Below are 19,908 nucleotides of genomic sequence, written 5' to 3'. Positions count from 1 at the left end.
CCTCAATGATCCCTGGCTTGGCTTTACACTTGCTGGTATCTGTCGACCGCTTCCTCTTTTGGCTCCTGATTGACTGACCCTGACCAGATGCATCCTGAGACACTGAAACAGGACAGATGAATATTGTGTCACCAGGTCAGGCGCCACGAAAACACACACAAACATATGTCACGCTGTTTGACTGCAAACCGACATCCTACACGCACACCACAGACTTTGAAGAGGTTTTTCACCAAATGTCTTTTCTAATGTGCTGTGGTTTGACTTTCTTCCAGAGTGGTTCTGTTTTGAGAAAGATGATAAACGGCCTCTGAGGGGACACATGTCTCCAGCTTCGACACAGGTCCAGATAAATAGGTGAGGACCATTTAATGTTTCCGAGCATCAGTGTGAAGCAGCACAGATCCTTCACTTCTAGAGGAAAGACTCTCTAGAGGTTTCTCCCAACTCACTGCAGCAGCTCCCCAAACCACAAGAGCTTGTTACTTTGGAGGTTTACAGATGTATTTAGGGTTTGACCCCATTTTAACTGCTTCTAGATTCACTTTTCACCGCATACTTACATTTCAAGAGGAATAAAATACTCAGATAATTCGAAATAATTCATAGATCTGCAGGGGAGGGGGATCCTTTTCATATTTTTTTGCTATTAGTCCTTAGTTCTAGCCGATATATCAAAAATCAAAACTGATACACTTTTAAACTGATGTGTTTTATCTTCTCTGTGAACAGTTTTATGCAGTTTATATCTGATCAAATTCAAGACTTTTTTCTATATCCATCGCAGGTCCACTCCAGTTCCTCCTAAACTGACTCCGAGCAGCTACACCAACCCGGCCTACTTCATCTTCGAAGGCGTGTCGGTGGCACGCAGGGTGGAGGAGGCCCCCCCCCAGCAAAGAGACCCTCAGGTCATCTGGTCTGGTAACGAGGCCTTGCAGCTCCCGAAAATCTCAGGGCGCCAGGGCTTTGAAAGACGACCCTGCCGCAGGTCGGACTTTACAGAGATCGAGATTCCCGCCATCCTGCCCCAGTGCGCGCCAACCAACGACCTTCAAACGCCCCAAACCAACTCCTCCTATCAGCTGTTCCCCGCCAAAGACCCGTCTCCCATTTCTCCACCCTCCAGCAACGCAATCCCACAGTTCCAGGAACAGACTTCACAGCCCAGAGACAAATATCAATGTAAAAGTATTGTCCAGGACTCCATCCTGCCCGTGAAGAACCTGAGGAACTTGTATATGAATCACTCAGCGATCATGAGGGAAAATAACAGAAGGGATCAACATCAGCTCCTCCCAGAGAGGACCAATCCAATCCGGGCGGCCAAGCTGCCGTCCGCTTTCCCTTTCACCCCCGCTCCCTTAGGACCCTGTCAGGCCTCTGCTCCCTGGACAGTGGATCAGCAGCCTCCCGGGCGTACAGGGGATCACTCCCTCACTGCCTTGCAAATTGCCAAGTCCCTCAGTGAAGTCGACTTCTTCCCCTCAGAGCTGAGAGGCCCGACCATGACCAACCAGAGGCAATGTTACAGAAACGGCCCCTCGATGCAGGGAGACCGGAGTCACAGCTGGGAGAAAGAGGTACGCCAACCGTTCACAAAAAAACAGTTTTCAAAAGACGTTACTCCTGGCTCTCTGTAGTGATTGTGTCTGAATCATCTCCAAGCAGGTGTTCGTGCTCCAAGGGGCACCAGAGACCGTGCGGGAGCTTCTCACCACTCTGGGTCTTCAGAAATACACCCTGGGACTCAGTCTCAACGGCTGGGATGACCTGGATTACTTCAGGTGAAATCCATATAACATGTTACACAAGCTCTAATGCAAAGCCAATATCCTTAAACAAGCTCATCTTTTACCATTAAATACATTTTCTAACTCACAACCAAGATGAAAATTGATTTCAAAAGCAAAAGCAAGATGAATCTTTGGGAAAAAAACATATTTGTATTAAAACGGTTTCAGGTTTCAGGTTTCAGTCAGTTCAGTACAACCAGTGAAGGAACTGAAACGTAGAGCGTTCATCTGGAACTGCCCTCACACATAGTGGTTGCTTCTAGGTAGTTTACAGAGAATTTACCTGGATGTAAGCTTTGCCATTTTCTGTGTTAAATGAAACTCATGATTCATTTCATTCACTTTATTCCTCAGTTTGTGTACATATTTAAAACCAGAATAAAACTATAGGACACATGACAAGAGTAAAATACACACGAGACAGATTCAAACATCAGTTGAAGGCCGGATCCAATTAGTTGTGTTCATGTGACAGTCATGCTCATGTGGGTGTGATGACTTCAATTAAATACTGTCAGCTTTGCAGTGACAACTTCAGTGAGATGTAAATTGATAAAATAGATAAATAAATAAAACCCTTCCTGCTCCAACTCTCCCTCCTGTTCCCTTACTGCGTAAATAATGAGAGGCTAAATCCATCGTCCTTTTAAATTTGAGCTGAGGTTAATTTGAGGCTGCAGCCGCCCGACTTAGACGGATCAAGTCAGTAACTTCCCCCTTCTCTTCCCCCTGACAGTGTTTCTGTGTTGAGCTGCCGAGGGGGAGCAACACAAAGAGGCAATTTCATACGAACCGGCCGTAACCTTTTGAGATACCCTCTTGATCTGATTAACTCAGACTGTTGAAGCCTCATATTCACTCCAGATAGGCAGAGTAATTTGTTCTGTGGAGTGAGGGCTGGATTTGTAACCCCCCATCGTTCAGAAAGGACAAGCGAAGAGAGGGAATCCGTACAGCCAACAGAAACTGTTCCTTTTAAACACTTCTCTTGTGCCTATTGATTTTAAAATGAGAACACAGTGCACATTAACAAATCCAGTATTCCCTTGTGTTATATACTGTATTGTGTGTATTGTACGTTGCAAATGCTTGAAAATAAAAAATCTTTTCTCCGCAGCGGCATCACTGAGGAGGACCTACGGGCCGCGGGAGTGACGAACCCTTCGCACCGACGCAGGATCCTCGAGAACCTGCCCCGGACCTGGAACTGATGCGATGGCGCGAAGCCTCCTTGTCTGCTCGCTTACTCCAACTGGAAGAACTGATGGAGCTGAGATCTGAAGAGAGGACAGACTGATGGGACACAATCACAACAGCTGGACTTTACCCTCAGTCCATCTTCTCGCTCTCTCGACCCGGGGAACGTAACGCAGGATGTTCTGCATTCTCAAACCTATCGTCTTAGTTGAACGCCTGCACTGAAATGAAAATCAGAAGATGAAAAATGGTTTTGTCACTCAATTTGTTAAAATTTAACAAATTCTGCACATTTTTCTTCTTTTATTGAAAACAAAGAATCCATCTTTTTACCCTCCGTCAACGTCACATGTCAACATTGACCACATCGGCAGTCCAGTTGCACGTAAGCTGTGTCCGGCCTATTGTGGAGTTTTGAGTGATGCTGTGTGCCGGGAAGCGACCTGGCAGAGATTAGAGAGAGTGATTGAAGGCGAGTGACGCTCTCTGCAGCAAGAGAGCGTCAGGGAGGCAGAGCTCAGTCGCTAAAGGACAGAAGGTCAGTCGAGCTGCACGTTTCTGCAAAAAAACCTGAAATCCTTAAACTAAATGTAACAAAACTGCAGCCAAGTTTTAAGAGGTTTCTGCCAGAAAAGCAATTTCCTCCGATCAGCAACCTCCAACAAAACATATTCAGCTCCCTCTCTATTTGAGTAAAGTGGATGTATGACAAACATAATTTTTGGGACTCATTCTATGAAAATCACTGATAAGAAAACACAAAATACTATTTTTGGGGACAAACTAAACGACAATAATCTAAAAGAAGCCATGTTTTTCATTTCCAAGTCTTCATTTCAGAGGAGGAAGAGGACGAGACGAAGGAACACGGGTTGTAACTCATTGCACATTCTGCTTTATTCCACTGTCCATCTGGACTGACAGTCAGAGGTGGGTGGATGTGAATGGAAAGCCTGGATATGTATCTCTAATTACTGACTCATACACAAATGTTTATCATGGCAGCAAAGACTCATCGATTTTGTTATTAATGATTTTTAAATGACTATACAAATGTAATTCCTCAGTTTCCAGTGTTCACACGAGGCTAGTGTTTCCTGTTTACCTTCATCCCTTCGACTGTGTGCTTTCTGATTATTCTGCTATTATTGAGCCTGGACCCGAGCTTGTACAAAGCCCTCTATCAAACCTACGGAGCATCAAATCCGTAGCTGTACCTACTGGAACATTGTCTGTAAAGTTTGTGTAGGACCGGTTGTATTGCATATCGTTTACTGTCTCATATTGTTGCTATCATGTCACTTAATCAGCACCTATGCCCACTCTGCATGTTTTATGCAGCCTTTTTAAAGTAAAGTGCATAAAGCAACTCTCGACCGTTTCCAAGCAAACTCAAGTCCTCTTCGTGTCTCCTTCACTTCACATGTTTGCGTGTTGTTTAACATCGCATCTCACCGACCTGTAAACCTGACTGATTATCAGCAAACTCTCCCCTGAGAGAAGAGTTTCTAAATCCAGACAAACAGCAAAGGTTTCACAATGACATTTTATAAGAAGAAGATATGTCATTCATTAACTGCTGATCTTTGCTTCAGATGGTATTTATATCCGTACTCAGAGTTCATATGAAACCATAAATCTGCTCATGGCAAATGTCAGAGGATGTTTCTCGTTATGTGGAAGTCAAGCAAAAAGGAAAGTGTCAGCAGCTATGCATCATATCATCTATTTTAAGTTCACTGTCTGATTTCTCTTTTACACTTTTAACAGGATTCATATTTTACATTTTGTTTTTGTTGATGTTACTATAGAGTTTTTTTTCAGGCCAGTGGATGGAGGCGTTATGTTTTTTGATTGTCTGTATGTACATTCTTCCAAATTTGAACTTGGTGGAAGTTGTTAGTCAAGGGTCAAAGGTCACGTTGGCCTCACAAACCCTTTTTTTAAATAGAGAATATCTCTGTAGTGTGGATGACTGACCAAATCCCAAAGCTTTTCCACTGTTCAAGGATGTGTGTGTGTATATAGAATTACAGGAGTGTGCGATGCCTGTAATAACCGGGAAGCCGGTAAACAAATATGTATTTATCAGATCACTTAAATAACAGATCACGGCAGAGAGAGACGAGACAGCTTTCAAATATGATCCTGAAATAACACCACTGCGTGTGTCTGTGTTTTTTCGCCTGTTGCTCTCAGTTAAGGTAGTTACTTATTAGGACGTGACCAAACACATCCCTCTCTGCTGAGAGCAGGTATGTGTCACTGACCTCAAAATGCTATCACAGCCGCAGTGATGTCAGCACCATGGGAGCATTCTGGGAAAGTTTGGCTACATCCAGATCGAAGGGATGCATAGGTTTAATATGTTTTTTTATTTTGAGAGACAAAGGCACATCACTGTATCTGGTTAGGAATTAGTCTGATTCATAAACCCTGTAATACAGTAACATGTCGTTGTTACATATTTATTTGTGATAAGCTTAACTAACTATTCACGGAAGCAGCTTTATATGTATCGCACAGAAGGGGGAATTCAGCTCATCTTGGCTTGAAAGCATTTACACATATTTGTGACAAACTTTTTCTGTAACAACTAGAATGGCACTCCCTTTAAATTCAAATGAGCTGCATTAAATTCCACACATTCTTAGATATCAATTCCCTAAATATGCCTGATCCTTTTCCGTTTACTGTTTCCTCAGAAAAAGTAAAAAAACAATCTTGTAATGTTAATTGGGGGAACACATATTCCATCTGCGGTGCCGTAAAATCCATCCGCCTCGAGCCGCCCTCTGAGTGGGGCTCTGATGGGGAACATGCTTTGCCAGTGGCCCCCTCACATTCCAGACATGTTCACCATGGATAAATAGTTTCTATACTCTGTTATTTGACTTCTTTCGAAAGTATTTTCATAACACGTCCCCAACTCGTGACTCCTAAAGAAACGTTTTTAAACTGAAAAACAACTTCCGAGGAAATGACACACACACACACACCCATCCGCACACAGACACACACACACCCAAATGTGTGTTTAATGTCGTTGGTTTATTGGAGTGGATATAACCCCTGTTTGCATCTATAGGTCAATCCCACTGTGGTTCTCTTGGTAACCTATTAAGTGAAAGTCCTCATGACGCCCATACTTTTATTGTGCGTCTGCAGACGACAGCACTATAACCCTGTCATGTGAGTCTTGAAGTAAAGCCTGACACACACATAAAACATCCTGAGGGAGCTGAGCAGCAGCAGCAGTCCGGCTCAGCTCAGGTGAGCAGATGCTGTGTTTAATACAGGGCAGAACGTATAGCTGGGCAAATATTAACTTATACAGTAGAAGCATTGATGCCATAAGGACTATGTGTTGTCATGGGAAGGCATTTTTTTATCTGAGCTGCAGGAATGATATTCTTCAGTGGTGGAGAAAGAATATCACAAGGTTTTTAACGTAAAATTAAGATGGAAATATGTCAAAAGCCTGGCATTCAAAAATAAATATGAACCTTCAGCAACAAGCACATTTAGCTTGTGTTTAATTGCGTGTGCCTTAACACAACATAAGCAGGCAGTTAATGTTGTGGCTGCAGAGTGGGTGTGATCACTGTTGCCTTATTAATCCTAGTGTTGCAGCAATAGAAGCAGCTCAGGTTACACAAGTCAATGAGCAGATATTAGTGAGGATGATTTCTGTGGAAGGATGATTTCTGTGGAAGGAAACAGTGACTCAAATGTGATCATCTCCGAACACTCCCTCATAGAGCTGCACAAGAATTGAAAGTACCTCACTGTGGGGACTTTCTCTGGGCGGCCCTTCTATCCACTCAGCTCTGTGACTTCCCATTCCATCCACGGACCGTGCGTAAACTCCTGTCCATGTCTCCTGCGCACGGTGGCCACTGTGTGCAGCGCAGCCATGGACACAACTTCCACACACACACTGCGGTTCTGATGGTCTAACGTGTGTCCCGGCTGGACGTGCAGAGCCAGGGGGAAAGACGAAGGGAGCGAGAGGAACAACGAATCGGATCTGCGCCGAAAAGAGAAAGCGCCGGGAATTAGACGATTTCCTTCTGTGGCACCGGAATTAAAACCAGCTCCTGCTCTTTCTTTTTTAAAGTATCCTGTCGGGGTGAGTAGCAGAAGTGTAACTTGGTTCTTAAAGTAACAGGCAGAGAAAAATACTGACGGAGAATAATCGCCTGTGTTGTTCGGGGGTGTGTGGACGCAGATGTGGAGAAGTTTGGAGAGGCGAACAGATGTGGATTAACAGTGAATCCTCTTCTAAACACTTTAAACCTTTAAGAGCAACGTCGGTGGAAAATAACAGGTGCAAATACTGAAGGACTATTTTGGTTTACTACTGTAGAGTATTTATAATTGTATGTCTCTTTACAACTGTTAAAGAACTGCGTGAAATTAGTTTTTAGAGCCCTACTTAAATATACATGTATAAAGCAGTGGCGGATCTATGTTTTTTCTTGATCAGGGGCCATAAAAGGGGGCCACAATCTAGACGGAGTTAATGTTCAAACATCGGTGCATAATTCCTGATTCAGTTACACGCACATTTAACTGATCCCTTGTTCACTGTTAACTCTAAATTCTAAATTCTTAACAAACATATTTATTGTAGTTTATGTTAGCAGAGCCAATTTTACACCAGTCAAAGACCCCACTAACACCTGGCTTTTGTCTGCAAAGGGAATGGATACAATCAGGATTTACTTCCAGTTTAAAATAACCCTGCATTAGACACAGGATTGAATTGGCTGTGGCTCCGGTCGGTTTAGCGATGTGTGTCCATAAATCTGAGAGCACTGTGGTTGCAGATTATTTTATTAATGTTCATCAACTTGATCAACTAAAGCCTATTTTCTGTCCTCTCTCTCTACAGGTCGGGAGTCTCCTGGCTCCACTGAGAGGTCACGACATGGACGCACTCAACCAGTCGACCGCGTTCACCTCGGTCTTCAACTCGAGCTGCCGCTTCGACGAGGAGTTTAAGTACATCCTGCTGCCCGTGTCCTACAGCCTGGTGTTCGTGGTCGGCTTTGTGCTCAACGCTGCGGCCTTGTGGATGTTCCTGCAGATGCGTCCGTGGAACCCCAGCACGGTGTTCATGTTCCACCTGGCCCTGTCCGACTTCCTGTACGTCCTCTCCCTGCCCACCCTCATCTACTACTACGCCAACCGCAGCCACTGGCCCTTCGGGCTGGCAGCCTGCAAAATAGTGCGCTTCCTCTTCTACGCCAACCTCTACAGCAGCATCCTCTTCCTCACGTGCATCAGCGTGCACCGGTACCTTGGCATCTGCCACCCCATCAAGGCCATGACGCTGGTGAAGTCCCGTCACGCCCACCTGGTGTGCTGGATGGTGTGGTGCGTGGTGAGCGTGTGCTTGGTGCCCAACCTCATTTTCGTCACCACGTCCAGGAGGGACAACGACACCATGTGCCATGACACCACCAGCCAGGAGGCCTTCGACAAGTATGTGGACTACAGCTCTGTGGTCATGGTGCTCCTGTTTTGCGTCCCGTTCATGGTGATAGTGGTGTGTTACTTCCTGATGGCGCGGACCCTGTGCCGGCCCAGGCGCGGATTGTCCGGCGGCCAGCAAGGCAACGCCTCGCATCAGAAATCCATCAAGCTCATCGTGGTGGTGCTGGTGGTGTTCGCCGTGAGCTTCGTCCCGTTTCACATCACGCGGACCCTCTACTACACCTCCCGCGTGCTGGCTCTGGACTGCAGGTTCCTCAACATCGTCAACTTCACCTACAAGATCACCCGGCCGCTGGCCAGTGTCAACAGCTGCATTGACCCCATCCTGTATTTCCTGGCTGGGGATCACTACCGCTCCAAAATGATGTCGGTCCTGACAGGAAAGAGACGGACGATGAGCGGCCAAACCCCCGAACAGGCACAGACGCAGCTGAACAGTAACCGCGGAGTTGCTCTGGCCTATTGTAACTCAGCCCTAAAAGCGACAGGAGAGGGACAGAGATGTTGATACAGCTTCATTCAGGAGCAGCTGAGGAGTCTGGAACTAGTTTGCAGTCAAATGTACTTTCAGTTTCTCCCCTGTATATTTCAGTATTTGTGGTTAAGGTGCATGACGACCACATTTCACCACCACTCACTTTCTGTTATGTTTCTAAAATGAAGTTTAAAAGGAAGAGTAAACTCAGTTTGCAACAGACAGTACACAGACTGTCCAGTGTTGCTCTCTTCGGGAAATGGTGCCTATGCTGAAAAGAACTGGAGGAATATTAAAAGAAGCAGTTTTCAGACATTCTTTTGGAGAATTTGCACAGAATTGGGTCCAGATTTTCTCCGGAGTTTGTCTTTCACACATGAACAACGCAACAGGAGACTCTCTGCTCAGACGTGTTTACAGCAACATATCATCTCTGCAGCGTTCGGGTGAGGGCTGGTGCAGCAGGCAGAAATTCAATGTCTAGGTGTATGGCACCATTTTTTCTTGCAGAGATATTTGTATTGTTCTTTCAACATGCTCACTCCCTCGCTGTGAATCCTACGGTGGATCACCTGCTGTGTTCTGAGAAAATACAGCCCATCTGGACAATGTCCTGAGATTCAGTGCTTCTGTGAAAGCAGCGTGAGACATGTGCCTTTAAGTAAATCAGACGCCAGGACAAAGTTTTGATTGGACACACACTGATCTTAATATTAAAATCAATATTACATGTGATAAAACTTTTACAGATACTGGTTCTCGTCTAAGAAATTGAAGAAGTTATGATGAAATGATCCTTCCTGTTTTTATCAGCCGTGTCTGTGTGTTACCCAGAAACTGCAGCTCCAGCCACAGCGGCTCCTCTTCCAGCTGTTTTTGTTCTTCAGCGTTCACAGCTGCTGGCTCTGCTCAACCGTGAAGAAAAGGAGCAGTAGGACTGACCTGGATAGGACATAGCTTTTTTATTTTTTTCATTTTCAAACCACCCACGCCTCATTAGAAGGATACAGGATTTTCCTTTCTCCCCCTTTCACCTTTGGGATTGATTCGTGGAATTTAAAAGCCTTTTTTCTGATATCCGAACTCTAAACTGCTGCTTGATAGTTTTGCAGGATTGACAGTGATTCACACGAGTTACTGTGGTTGTTGTCACATATCATGAACTGATTATAGAGTTAAACTGTCTGTGAGATCATGGAAGTCTCATTATCATCCTCAATAAAAGGAGTAATGGATTTGTATGAATTACCGTGAAACAAAATGCATCATTTCTCTAAACCGTACATCTGTCAAGTGTCCACCTGCTGACACCTGAGCGGCTGCAGCACAGGAGGTGTTTCTCAGGCGAAAGCAAAGTTATACTCCTGGAGATAATCCTCGTGATGAATCAGACTTCAGAGTCCTGGCACAGCCCTATCTTGTTCTGGATCAGGGTGTTGCCTCGATAAATACTGTAACCATGAGGAAACTGTTTAACGTGAATCAGTTAAAGAGGAGGAACTTGTTTTATTTCGCGGACATCGCTGTATAGTTAGAATATCGATAGTATTGTGTGTGAACCCCTCTCAAATCTGTGCTCTGTATCGGCTTGTTCATTGCAGTGCTTCACATCTGAACAGTGACAAACTATGGTTCATCAGAAACAGATACTCATCACATCTCATGCACATCTCATGACTCTTTACAGTCAAGTTGTAATGTACTAAATGTTGCATATATCTGCAGGCTACTTTACATAGCAGATTTATTTTATTTGGGGTAGTTTGCACCTTTACCACATCAGCAAATACTTGTACTTTCTCCTCTACTTCATTTTTACTGTGCACTGTGTTACATTTTTTAAACTTAACCAATAACAAGAGGGGAATTGATTGACTGATCCAATCAGAGTGGGCAGGTATCGTCAGACCCTGACAACAGCAGCAGCAGCAGCATTGATGGAGAAATGGATTCAGAAGAGGACATCGCCAAGATTGAGCTTTTAATTAAAGTGAAAATAAAAGTGTTTGCAGTTGCACCATCTGCAGAATTCTTTATGAATATGAGTCTGTATTATTCTTGTATTAAACAAAATGTGCAGTTGACACAGTTGATGATGTAACAGACTGTTGGACCAGGGAAGAGACCAAGTACTTTCACTTGAAATACTTTAAAGCTAGTACTTTAACTCAAGTAGAAAAGTGAATGTGGTACTTTAAGTTTTACTTGGGAACATTTCTGTCTATTTATTTCCAGGAGAACTTTCCCACCAACTCTCATCACGGGGAACAAACAGAGGTGACCTGATACCAATCAGCTCCATAAATGATGATAAAGATGAATGTTTCAAACATCTCTGTTCTTCTTCAGCTCTTCTCCTCACTCTGGACGCTCACTCCCTCACTCCTCCGTCCACGGTCTATGGATATAAGCTCACTAGCGCCTCCCTGTGGTCTCTTGGAGAGCAGAACCCTGCAGGTTGTTAGAATCGTTGAGTGCTCACTGATTTGAACGAAATAAGGAAATAGATCAGAAAACTTTACGCATGAACGATAGTGAAAAATAAAGTCTCTGTTTCTTTAGTTTGACTCAATTGTCTGGTCACATGTGTTTGGAGTATTTCATCCCTCCGCGATGACTGGCAGGTAAAGAGGACGAGTCACCTGCACGCGACCCGGAAACACGGTGTAATGTCCCGGATTAACAAAGCGAGCGTTTCCTGAGAACGTGCCAAGTGTTTACTTATGATTAAAAGGTTTATTTTATTAAACAAACTTGCAGAACAAAGACCCGGATGCATTTCACAACCCAGTGCAGTGGAAGGAAACACGTGTCAAAATCAAACCGATGTATTTAGAGAAGAAGAGATTACAGGTGAGTTCAGTGAATGATGTCTTGGTGAAACCAGTAGTTGAGTTTTTGTAAATTTTATGTTATTAAAAAATATTATAATCAGTGGGATCTCAGTATTGAAAAGCATAGGTCACTGTTTGTGTTGTTATTGTTGGTCCGTGGTTTATCAGAGATCATTCTCTCCTCTGCACAAACAGAAAGGTTCCCAATCTTGTCCATTTTTCTTGTCATTTTATGTTTTGATGAGGAAACAACCGAACTGAGCTGAAATAACATATTCTGGTGATTTTCTCGATTTAAAAGATGAGCTTCGTATTCCTCTGGGCTCTGAAAATATGTGACACTGATTAATAACTGCTTTGATCAAATGTAAAATTCAAGACCAACAAGATTGAAATCATAATCTTCAGTAAATATTTTTGTTAGAGAATTACATCTATGACCTGTTGAACAGAATAAGATGTGCGAGTCTCATTTCATGTGTCTGCTGCTCTTTAGGAGGGGCAGGTCGACTCAAATATTCATCCATGATTTAAATTATGCTGACAGGATATGTTAACATAAGTGTGTATGTGTGTGTTAATCCAAAGAAGGATAATTGTTGTCTTGTTTTATTATTAAAATAATAATTAGGCCTATAAATAATTTATTAACAATGTATAATAACATACTTCCAGGAAAATCTTCACGAAATTATGGTTAATTACCCTTTTTTTTTAAATAATTGATATACACATAATTAGAATTATATATTCATAATAATATAATAATATTCATGTCAAATGAGGGTTTCCTTTTAGGGTTAACTATTAATATTACTATAAATTCTGGAGCTCTTTATTAGCAGGGCTCTTAATATAAATACCTTGACTGTGACAACAATGGAAGAATTTCCAAATTATGACGAAAAACACATTTTAGAAAAACCCTTTAAAATTCCACACTAATGAAACATTCTTGAATGAATCACATCAAATAGTTTTAGCCAATCAAAATACCAAAGCAATGCAGTGCTAATGCTTATTTCAACCAGCTGCATTTCAGTCAAAATAATTACTGAAAACAAACTGTTAAAAGTAAGGAGGCGTTTACATTTTGTAAAATAATGTTATAAATAAAGTTTTGTTTATGTTCTTTCAGAAATATAGAATAAATAACCCGGCGGTGAAGCACGTTGCAGAGCTCTCTGACATGTCTGTTCGGCTTCACGCATCCATTGTTATTGAACGTGACAGCTCGTCCTTATCTATTGCTTGTTGCCTCTTAACTTTGAAAGAGTTTTGACAAGCTGTCCGTCAGCTTCAAGTCTTCCCCCAGCAGCTAATGCGACTTCACGTTGATTGACACAAAGGCCCGAGATTTGCACATTTTGGAGTGCAGGACAAAGGCTTTTATTTTATTTCTTTTCAATTTAAAATACGATAAAATGCAAAAAAATGGAACTGCAATTGCAACTGATTATTAAGCACTTGAAAATAACGATTTTAATCTGTTTTATAAATAAGGATTAGAGTTTTCTTCTTTTTTTTTTGCTCTGGAGGATCAATACAGATTTTCTGAGAGAAAAATGTAACAATCATCTAAAAAAACACGACACGTTTCTGCCGAACCAGAGTCAAGGTAAAGCTCATCTTAAATCCTATCATCCTCATGGGAAGTACAGTTTAACAGCCATTACAATAAGCTTCTAATCAGGAGGAGGTATTAGTAAATTAAAGAGGAAAATATAGTATTGATTGTGACATCCTCCTCCGCCTCGGCCTAAAGCGATGCATTTGTGGAGCCTTGAACATTTCTCTCTGTTTTTCTCTTGTTTGGCAAATTATAAGGCCGAGACGAGGGATTTCAAGGACGCGTGGACTTCAATTTAATCGAAGAGGCTGAGAGTGGAGTGGAAGAGTGACACACGGAGGAGAGAAGTTCATTATTCCGCTGAAAAGGAAACCAATGGCTTTCACAGTCGCCATGGTAACTGGCCTTTCTCTCGGCGTCAGACCGACGATAAGGTACTTCACAGCATTAAGCACAATTATTGCAAGGTAAAAGGGGAAATATTGCTTTCCAAATGCTAATAGATGTCGGATATTGATTGGCACAGCGATTCGTATAGAAGGTCTGCCCCGACTGTTTCACCTGCGTGACTCTCTGCAGCCGTTAATGAAAATTGATAGAGGTTATGCTGGATGGGCCTTTGTTGCGCCCGTGGACTTCAGCTGCTCCTGCATCTTTACTTCACATGAACATAAGAAGAAGAAGAAGAAGAACAACAAGAAGAAGAAGAAGAAGAAAAAGAAGAAAAAAAACTATACTCTACTAGAAACAGCAAGAAGATTGAAAAGAACGTCAGAAACGGTGATAAAGTCAGAAAAACGGTGAACGACAGGAGGTGGTTTACTTTTATTTATCCTTCATCGATGAAGAGAAATTCTGAGCTGCTGCAAGTTTTTCCCCCCCTGCACCGGCGTGGCAAAATGTCTCATAGCATAACTCCCCAACACCCCGCGGCTTCCCATCATTAGCATGTCATTCTGTTGTCAAGTGACCCTGCTCGCACTCGCACACAAAGGCGGGTCGGCCTTGGCAGCGGCGAGGTCAGCGCCAAGCACAAGTGCGGGCCATGGGGGGGGGCGGTTGGTTGGTGGCAGCCTGCTTAGCTGGTGAGAGGATGGAGGATTAGCACGGTGGAAATCATGGAAGCTGCTGTGTGTGTGTTTGTGTGTGTGTGTGTGTGTGTGTGTGTGTGTGTGTGTGGACGGATAGGTTGGGGTGGGGGCGGGGGGGGGGGGGGTGGTGGTGGTAGGGAGGGGGCAAATTGTTTTAACCCCTATTACAGCGACTGCGTGGCGCTCCTCTTATCTAGGCTGCTGCAGCCTCTCATTAATATTCCGTACATATGGCAGGGCTCTCTGTATCATTGTCTATTAATGGGAGGGATAATCGCTCATTCAATTATCAGGCAGTCAGCAAAAGACCAACCGTGCCTGCACACCCCCCCGGTTCACACAGTGGCACGGCCCAAAACAGAGGTGTGCCAGCGGGAAGGTGAGAGCGATAACAGGGGATTACACCATATTAGCTACTTTAATAAGTCAGGCCCCGGGAATAATGCAGAGCAAACAGGGCTCTGTTGGCGAACAAGAAACATGCCTGACGAGGGCAACATCTGAAAACCTTCGTGTTCCACTTGAAAGTCACGCGGCGCGCTCCTGCACGTGGTGTCCTGGTCGTGATCCTAGCGCTGGCTTCAGGAAGAGTTCCTTGGGTGTTAAACACAGACGCTGCTCCACTGAGGCGACGACCTGTGGTCAGGAAAGGCCACTGATGGCTAAGCGATGGACTAAGGCTCCGGTGAATGGAGCTTGACCCTGACGTCTGCAGGCCAAAGATCTGTGAAGTGATCCAATGTAGCGTTTGTCTCTCCGCTGATCTGCGCTCTGTGGCCCCGGGGCCATGCACTGTCTGTCTCCCTGCTGCCTGGGGGCCGCGGCCTGGATATGATGGGGCTACTGATAATAGTGTGACCTCTGGCTGTTGTGACCCGAGGAGACCTTGTTGAGTCAACACGAGCTCGCGCACTGAAAGAGGGAGAGGAGGGGAAGAGGGAGAGGAGGGGAAGAGGGAGAGGAGGGAAGAGGGAGAGGAGGGAAGAGGGAGAGGAGGGATGAGGGAGAGGAGGGAAGAGGGAGAGGAGGGAAGAGGGAGAGTTGCAGCGAGGTTGTTTAGTTACCGAGAGTTTCTTCGGGGAGGTCTGCCGGGAGATTGGAGTGCAGAGCTGTTGCAAGCAGGGTTGTTTTGCGGGAGTGTGAAAAAGATAGGAGGTGAAATGTTAACAAAATCTTATAAAATCCATAGTTTGATACATTTTCACATTCTGAATGAACCGGAGGCGGCGGTGGCTGTGGAGTGCCTTTGTTGGAGGTCCCATTTTCTCTGGGAGAGCAGCACGCTCACAGGGTCAGCGAAGTTACGAAAGTAATTAAAGCCCGGTGATTCACCGCCTGCTGCAGAGAAAAGAAAGCAAGCTGTCATTCTGATTTAGAAAAATAAATTACAATTTTAATAATGGGGGAGGATGGGGGCGCGAGAATGTCTAGAGCCTCGGCGGGCTGGGGGGGGGGGAGGCAGGGGTGGGCATGTCGGTAGGGAGGAGGGGTCGGAGGGGTTGCTGGCTGCCTACTTATCAATAGTTGCAATTTTTTTTTTGAAACCGCATCGGCCGTACATTGCGAGAGCACAAGTGCCCTTAAAAAAAGAAAAACCCCGGAACATTAACATACTGATTTCATGCGCATGGCAAAGGGCCTGAGCCAATATCAGAGAGGACTCAGCAGTCCTATTGTCTGCAGGGACTCTGGTCCCCTCTGATATGAAAATTCAATTATTTTATAACTAGATCTGGCGCTTCGTTTTGACAGTCGCCGGTAGCGCCTTGCCAGCTGCATCAGTGTGGGGGACCAGAGGCTCCTGATAGCGAGAGGGAGGCCTTTCAGACGCTGACATGTTTTTGGGGGACAAGATTGCCTAAATGTGTTGCATTTAAGGACTGAAAGTTAATCTAATGCACCACCATTATCTCACTCAGGTAATTCCAGTAGCATCCTCAATCTATGTTTACGCTCATGCACGCACTCGCAGACCCGCGCCGGCCCATTCATTCTTCGGGGGAACTTTGAATCTGATTCCCCCCCCCCCCCCCCGGCTTTCTGCATCCAAACAGGTAATGTATTTATTTATTTCTCGGCGGTTGCACATTCTGCGGGGGGAGCTGAAAAACTATATGAAATAGAAGTTGTTTTCTAAGAGACATCAGCAGTTTCTAAGTCATAATTCTGCAGGAAGACAAACGGGAGGGGGGGGGGGGGGGAGGAGGAGAAGCACAGCCAATATGAAATGGTTCTCTGGTGTCAATAATCTTTAAATCTTTTGTTAAAAAAAAAAAAAAAACAGTTTGTCGTGTACTTTTATACTTGACAATTGCTTCCACCCCCCAATAAGACAAACCACATATATTGTCTTACATATAAACAAAATAACTTGATATTAGTTTGCAGTTTGTTTGCTCGTCTTCTATATCGATAAATTCAGAATTTCCTCATTTTACATTTGTACACACTCCAAAAAACTTTGGTCGGCGGTTCCCCCCCCCCCCCCCGAGGACACACACTTGTCTATTTCCTGAGGTTATGAAACAAATCCTTTCATTACCTCCGAGGCTCATTGTGTGGGTTCCGGCAGGGGGGGCGGGGTGGGGTGGGGTGGGGGGGGGGCTCTGTCAAGATTAGGGAGCAGGAAGCAGCCCCCTGGTATGGCCCTCTCTAGTCAGACCCCACCGCGTTGTGCTTATTAACCCAGCCTGGGACAAGATGTACCTGCCTCCCCTCATTAGGCCGCGCTGGAGTACACGCTCAGCCTGCAGAAGAATGGAAAATTAATTAGTATTCTCCGCAGGGGGAACTGCCATTAGCACTTAATTAGCAGTAAGAGTGCCATTCATTCAGGCGGCCAGTATGACACACAATATACCCCCACAGCATGTTCTGTGTCTTTTCTCCATGTGTGGTAGTTAAAGCACTGGGGAAAGACCGCGCTGGAGGGAGGCTTCCCTACACATGAGTCATATATTTCTGTTAAAGTTTCCTTATATGAGCTTTTTCCTTACTTGCTTGACGGTTTGCTCCTGCAGGCTGTGTTTGACTGCGCTGCACACTTTGGTTTTACTGCAGAGCGAGGGCCTCTCACCTCCGCGTGGGCCCTCTCGCTGCCGATGACCTCCAGGAGGCCAAACGCCGTGTTCTCATGTGCCCGCGCCGCTCGGCCCCGGGTTGGCAAAGTGGGTGATTAGGGGATCGAGGTCAACTTTCCTTCTTTGGACCGAGGGGAAGTTCCTTTGAAGTGCTGAGTAGGCATTCTTCTCTCCTTTCTCTGTGTTCCCTGTCCAGTGCCGTCACCGCCGAGTAGGACAAGGGAGCCTGTTAACCCACCTCGGTCCACTTCGAGGCCTCTCTGGCCCTCACGCTCCCCCCCCCCCGTACTCCCCCCTCCTCTCCCTCCTCCTCCCCCACCAGCAGCATCTTTCGGGCGGATGGTTGCGGTGGCACCTTTCATTTCCCGAAATCTGAGAGGCGGAGAGCTGTCATTTGCCAATTTGGCCTGAATGGGGCGGACGGCGGATTGAATGTCGTTTTCCCACCAGGCTGCACCATCCCGACCAGCGGGAGGGAGGGGGACACAGGGAGCGGGGTGTAATGCTAGAGTAAAATTAGAACTTTGATGGCAGCTAATAGTGTGTGATGGGTGGCACTAACGTGGATTTTCAGTAAAGACGCCACAGGTTCCCTCTCTCGCCCTCTCCCCCCGTCTCCCTGCCGCCCTCTCCTCTGGGACACACCTATAAGATTATGCGAGTCCTGCCTTCTTTCCCAGAGCTGTAATTTCTCCCTGATCAATGTAATTATACATCTCAGAGTCCAGTTCTTACTATGTGAAACTGCATCAGTGAGCACCTTCTCACACACTCACATGTACAGTATATATGTACACAGATATATCCTGTACATATATGTAGCGATGCTGCAGAACAAGATTAACAACGTCCCGTCTCGTGTTCCAGTCTCAGGTTTAATGCAAACAGCAAAGATTTATGTGCAGATGTCTTTGCCACTTTACTTTAGACTAGATCTGCCGCAGGAATATTTCATTCACACCAATGTCCCCTGATTTTCTCTCTGAGCTCCCCGAGACACAGAGTTCTCTTCAGCAGCTCAAAAGAAGAACTGAATGTAGTTTTTTGTATATGTTTCAGATATTTTGCTGCAGAAAATAACCTTTTCTTGTTGTAAAATTTGGTTCAATACAAATTATTTTAATCTAATTTTACATGTGATTGGCCTTTACCTTGCATTTTACACAGCAACACTCATCTCAAATCCGAAATAACTTGATTAGGTTCCAGTTTCAGTCTGTACACATCAGTTTGGGGATTGTTTCCTTAATCACAAGATAAAGGATTAAATCCACATCCTGGTGGTTGTACCTCGTGTCCCTCCTTCAGGGAACATCTGTCCTCCAGATTTGTGTTATTTCAGTTTCATATTAACGTTGTCAGGGAGTTTTCCGAAATGTCTAAAGGACCCGAAACATCAACATTGTCACAGTGTAGGGAAACGTCCTGAGCCTTGTCTGTGAATGACTTTCTGGGAAATGAATCCTTTATTAAAAAAGTATTCTGTGTAATAATAGTGCTTAATGGTTAAATATCCATTCTTTACCACTTTCATACAATGTGTAAACTCAGTTTGTGGCAGAGGAAGAGTTACACATAAGTTCTTTCCACATTTGGGGATTTAATGAGCTTTTATTAAGTTTCGAAGAACTTAACTAAGGGGTGAAGATTTATAGATTTTTTGTTTTGCATAAACAATACAAGAGTATATAGAAAGGTTAAATAAGTAAAGTGAATGTCAAACAACAGGTTTAATCATTTAGTAAACTGATCACTATTATCATAACATTCAATCAATTTGAGTATTTTTAAATTGATCCTTTCAGTTGGAAATTTGCACCTCTTTTATCTGTATATCATTAAAAACGTTATTCCTTTGGGTGTTTTAACTCTTGATCAGCCGAATAGGTGACTTGAAGACAACACTGAGGACTCTAGGAACATTTAAGGCCATTTTATTTGCCTTTGTTGCATTAGTCACTGTGCTAGTTGTTGTATTGCAACGGTATATTAACCAGCAGATCAGTGGAATAAGCCCTTGTGCAGGCGCTGAGGAGATTTTACTGTTCAGCTCCTGAGCATCGAGGCTGCTGAGTGCACTCGAAAGTTACTTTGTGACGACAAGATTGAGATGCGACGAGTGGATGGATTGGTGCTGGATGATAAGGTCCTCAGGTAATGCAGCTGTTTCCTTCAAGCTTTTTTCAAATACACATTAATCACTCGGGGCCCTGACACCCACCCCCCCCCAGCCCCAGCCCCAGCACCACCCGACCTCGAGACATGAGGATGCACGAAACACAACACTGGGATCCGCCTCAAGGCCACCAGGAGCTCATTCAGACACACACATAAACACACACACACACACACATTTTGATGGC

The 19,908-nt window shown here is 44.5% G+C and overlaps 2 protein-coding genes and 1 long non-coding RNA gene across 5 annotated transcripts in view; 2 read left to right on the top strand and 1 right to left on the bottom strand.

Annotated features, from left to right (window-relative positions):
- inppl1b (inositol polyphosphate phosphatase-like 1b) overlaps positions 1 to 5,152 on the top strand; it is a 28,569-nt gene extending 23,417 nt beyond the window's left edge. The window contains exons 25-28 of one of the 2 annotated variants that reach the window (XM_062393253.1): positions 276 to 357; positions 788 to 1,583; positions 1,669 to 1,787; positions 2,914 to 5,152. In XM_062393253.1, the coding sequence (XP_062249237.1) occupies positions 276 to 357; positions 788 to 1,583; positions 1,669 to 1,787; positions 2,914 to 3,007 (1,091 nt within the window). In that variant the 3' untranslated portion in view covers positions 3,008 to 5,152. The remainder of the gene's footprint in view (positions 1 to 275; positions 358 to 787; positions 1,584 to 1,668; positions 1,788 to 2,913) is intronic. The other variant, XM_062393254.1, reaches the window with a different exon arrangement.
- LOC133958467 (uncharacterized) lies at positions 2,125 to 6,917 on the bottom strand. Its single transcript, XR_009921686.1, has 2 exons — positions 6,778 to 6,917; positions 2,125 to 3,436 (listed from the first exon to the last, which is right to left on the bottom strand). It is a non-coding gene; the product is annotated as an uncharacterized LOC133958467 (long non-coding RNA).
- An 81-nt stretch (positions 6,918 to 6,998) lies between these two features.
- p2ry4 (pyrimidinergic receptor P2Y4) lies at positions 6,999 to 11,058 on the top strand. 2 transcript variants are annotated; one of them, XM_062393259.1, is made up of 2 exons: positions 6,999 to 7,125; positions 7,891 to 11,058. In XM_062393259.1, the coding sequence occupies exon 2, from the start codon at positions 7,927 to 7,929 to the stop codon at positions 9,001 to 9,003; it is 1,077 nt and encodes a 358-aa protein (XP_062249243.1). In that variant the 5' UTR covers positions 6,999 to 7,125; positions 7,891 to 7,926; the 3' UTR covers positions 9,004 to 11,058. The 2 variants fall into 2 exon arrangements, with proteins under 2 accessions (XP_062249243.1, XP_062249244.1); XM_062393260.1 differs by lacking the exon at positions 6,999 to 7,125 and adding an exon at positions 7,184 to 7,323.
- Positions 11,059 to 19,908: the final 8,850 nt, after the last annotated feature.

This window comes from Platichthys flesus, chromosome 8 (genome assembly GCF_949316205.1).
Source record: "Platichthys flesus chromosome 8, fPlaFle2.1, whole genome shotgun sequence".
Classification (NCBI taxonomy): domain Eukaryota; kingdom Metazoa; phylum Chordata; class Actinopteri; order Pleuronectiformes; family Pleuronectidae; genus Platichthys; species Platichthys flesus.
Note: the sequence above shows the minus strand (reverse complement) of the source record. Positions and strands in the feature narration are given on the sequence as shown.